Source organism: Vicia villosa, linkage group LG7 (assembly GCF_029867415.1).
Source record: "Vicia villosa cultivar HV-30 ecotype Madison, WI linkage group LG7, Vvil1.0, whole genome shotgun sequence".
Taxonomy (NCBI): domain Eukaryota; kingdom Viridiplantae; phylum Streptophyta; class Magnoliopsida; order Fabales; family Fabaceae; genus Vicia; species Vicia villosa.
Genome location: NC_081186.1, coordinates 43,648,904 through 43,652,646, shown reverse-complemented (window position 1 = coordinate 43,652,646; position 3,743 = coordinate 43,648,904). Strand labels below are relative to the sequence as shown.

Genomic DNA, 3,743 nt, shown 5'->3' with positions numbered 1-3,743 from the left:
GAACCTAAGACCTTTAGGCCTATCACAACAGTTGGATTAATTAACGGTTGTGATATCGCACACGCTTTCTATAATACAACAACGGTCCCAGGACTGTGATCGTAAGTAACACATTTACGACTACACTCTACATATCAATACCTGAACCCGCAGCTACATGATTATATGTATTTTTCAACCGTTGTTAAATTAGTTTTCCGTAATAGTGAGAGAAACTTTGAAGAAGGTGGTTGCTTGAATGTAAAAGCATATTTGAGAGTCAAGATACCCTGACGAGAAGCATGTTAAATCAACTGATCCCTTCCAACCTCAATGTTGAGTAAGTTAATCCCAACAATTCTGGTTTTTATGAGTAAGTCTCTCCAAGATGTAGGAAATTTCCAGGTGTCGTTATGATTTTAAGAGGCAATGATAACATTTAGATTGATGTTGGACAGAACATCATTACTAGTCAAAGAGTTGAGCAGGGATTCACCGCACCATCTGTCCTTCCAAAAGTTAGTACAAATTTTTATATGAAACAATTTTTTGTTAACAAATGATTAAAGTTATTATTATTTAATATCATCGATATAAAAATGTGAACAATTATAATACATTAACTATACATTTTATGTAAAAAAACTATATTCTTACATTTTAATTTTTTTGATATATTACTTTTGAAAATGAGTTATTATAGAAGTCATCAGCACATAAACTTTATACGTAAAATAAATATTTGTTTCTTATTGATCAATTATTTAAAAATTTATATTTTTACACTACTTTAAAATAGTGACACCAATCTCATTTTATGGCCATTTTAAAGATTGTACTGCATTTTCAATTACCAGTGCTTTGCCATTGATAAATATAAAAAAAAGGTGTGCGACAAATATTTATCCTTGATAAAATAGACAAATCACTAATATTTAAGTAGACAAGTTTTGAACTACAATCAAATTACTTTAAATTTATAAAAATATTAAGCATAATAATTAAGTGCGGGTAATCAAAATTGAACTATTTTTTTATTTTTTGTGGGTAATGAAGTTGGCCCTACTATCATTTAATATGAAGTATGGGCAATAATCTAGAATATTTTTATATAACAGTAAAGGGCAGTCCAAAACTTGAGAAAGAACTAGAGAAAGAGGATAATGAGTGGAGAAGGAAAGGTGGTTTGTGTGACAGGTGCTTCTGGTTATATCGCTTCATGGATTGTCAAGTTCCTCCTCCAACGTCGTTACACCGTCAGAGCCACCGTTCGAGATCTAAGTCGGTGCTTCTTTTTTCTTCAACTTCTTTCTCTTTATATAAATTCATCAGATTCTTGTTCTTTTTGTTTTAGCTATTCGGTTATCCTTATGAATGAGTGGTTTTATTGGTGTGCAAGCAGGTAATCCGAAAAAGGTTGACCACTTGACTAAACTTGATGGTGCAAAGGAGAGGTTGCATCTTTTTAAGGCTGATCTTTTGGATGAAGGTTCCTTTGACTCTGCTATTGAAGGATGTGATGGTGTGTTTCATACTGCTTCACCGGTTCGTTTTGTCGTAGACGACCCACAGGTTCACTCCTATCTATTAAATAATCAATGTATAATTATTCACAAATAGTTGAATGTGGTGTGGTTGTAAGTGTATCATCGGTTTGGATTTCTATATTTCAGGCTGAGTTGATTGATCCGGCGGTGAAGGGAACTCTTAATGTTCTTAAAGCATGTGCGAAATCACCAACGGTGAAACGAGTTGTGTTTACTTCTTCTGTTGCAGCAGTTGCATTAAACACAAGGCCGAAGAATCCCGAAGTTATAGTTGATGAGACATGGTTTTCGGATCCAGATTTCTGTAGGGAATCTCAGGTTATCATTGTTTTTCCTATTCAGAATGAAAACCTGAAGCTCTTGAATCTGGCACATGCAGTTTCTGTAGGGAATCACAGTTGCATTGAATGATGTGTTTTTTCTTGCCAACTTCTGTTTATGTTTTCAGTTATGGTACCCGCTTTCAAAGACTTTGGCTGAGGCTGCTGCATGGGAATTTGCAAATGAAAACAAGATTGACATGGTTGTTATTAACCCAACAATGGTTGCAGGACCTCTCTTACAACCAGAGGTTAACGAAAGTGTTCAACCAATTCTAGACATAATCAATGGTAATTCTTTCCTGACATAAAAACTTATAAGACCCTATCTAACTATGATTTAACTGTGTCAAATTTTACGTGTCTGTACGGTAATTTGTCTTGCACCCTGAAATTTGTACAGAAATAAATATTTAAAAAATAGTTCTTTTAAGTATTGATAATATTGTCCTGCTCACGTAGTTGTTTCTTATATTTTTTTGTTAGTGTAACTATTGCTTTGATTAAATAATAATAATGAACTTTGGCAATCTGTGACATATTAATTGTCAATGTCAATATGTCATATTTATTGGAAAAAAAATTGTTCTGTGGCACCGCAACTGCGATCGGGAGGAGGCTGAAACCACTTGATATCAGAACTGACATCCGGACCAGACTAAACCGGTGGTGATAAAAAAAAAAATTGTTCTGTGGCATAGTAATTCAAATCTTTGAATGCAGGTATACCATTTCCAAATAATGCTTATGGATGGGTGAATGTGAAAGATATTGCCGACGCACATATTTACGCATATGAGATTGCTTCTGCTAGTGGAAGATATTGTTTATCTGAGAGAGGGGTACACTTATCAGAACTTGCTAAGCTATTACATGATCTGTACCCAACATTCCAAATTTCAGACAAGTAAGTTCAATTGATAAACTAAACTAAGAATGCATCTAAAATGTGAGTTATACAATTTAAGCCATTAAGTTAGTTTATATATAGAAACTCAGTAAGTATTGAATTTTCAGAATTTATTATCCTAACTAATATATTTTGTAAACGATAGGTATTTTTATATAGAGTTACACAAATTTAAATTTATCACAGATTAAATTGGATTGTATCTTATACAACTTATGAAACTGCGCACTCTCTTTACAATTTTTTAAGGTGTGAAGATGAAGAACCGTATATAGAAAATTATCAGATTTCCAAGGAAAAGGCAAAAAGCTTGGGGGTCGAGTTTACCCCTTTGGAAGTCAGCCTCAAGGAGACTGTGGAAAGCTTCAGAGAGAAAAAAATTATCGACTTTTAATCCGCCATGACATCCCACTTAATCAATAAATACATGACAAGATGTTAGTGTCATTTGGTCTATAAATTGGAAGTGAATTTCAACAGCGGAATAACACTTATGATTATTGTTGTTGTGAATAGAAGTTGACAACTTCAACCATATTCACTTAGTTGTTATTATAAGTTATGTTGTTGAGAAGGAATTGCCATTATAAAATAAGGCGTGTAAAGTTTGTATTTAATCAAAATGGGTGAATATTGTTCTGCAATGGAATAAAGTTTTGATATTGAGTTTAGAGGGCATGCATGTAAACCGGTTTTGTGTTCATGTAAGCCAATATTCTTGCTTTTTTATTCATTGTACCTTTATAATTTCCTTGAATTAGAGATGTTATTTTTTATGAGACCCTTGTCAGGATGAACCGTAAAGACTTAGAAGTTAAAGACTCAGAAATTTTGATAAATAAAGCTCAATTTAAAGAAGAGATTTCTACTAGTGAGATTAGCAAGATAGAAGATAATAAGGCTCCCCATTTTAGTTCTAAGAAGGGTCAACACAGTGGTTCCAAACTATCAGTTATAGGGCGAGGAGGGAGTTTGTACTACCTCAAA

The 3,743-nt window shown here is 33.3% G+C and overlaps 1 protein-coding gene across 1 annotated transcript; it reads left to right on the top strand.

Annotated features, from left to right (window-relative positions):
- The first annotated feature begins 1,093 nt into the window (after positions 1 to 1,093).
- LOC131617154 (phenylacetaldehyde reductase-like) lies at positions 1,094 to 3,427 on the top strand. Its single transcript, XM_058888510.1, has 6 exons — positions 1,094 to 1,260; positions 1,382 to 1,551; positions 1,653 to 1,844; positions 1,975 to 2,137; positions 2,570 to 2,753; positions 3,006 to 3,427. Exons 1-6 carry the CDS (start codon positions 1,143 to 1,145, stop codon positions 3,148 to 3,150), a joined length of 972 nt encoding a protein of 323 aa, XP_058744493.1. The 5' UTR covers positions 1,094 to 1,142; the 3' UTR covers positions 3,151 to 3,427.
- The last annotated feature ends 316 nt before the right edge of the window (positions 3,428 to 3,743 follow it).

Bases quoted from the DNA above. Each gene is read 5' to 3' on its own strand.
- LOC131617154 (XM_058888510.1), top strand. From the start codon at position 1,143: ATGAGTGGAGAAGGAAAGGTGGTTTGTGTGACAGGTGCTTCTGGTTAT. The intron at 2,138-2,569 runs GTAATTCTTTCC...CTTTGAATGCAG, and splicing joins AATTCTAGACATAATCAATG to GTATACCATTTCCAAATAAT. The intron at 2,754-3,005 runs GTAAGTTCAATT...CAATTTTTTAAG, and splicing joins ACATTCCAAATTTCAGACAA to GTGTGAAGATGAAGAACCGT.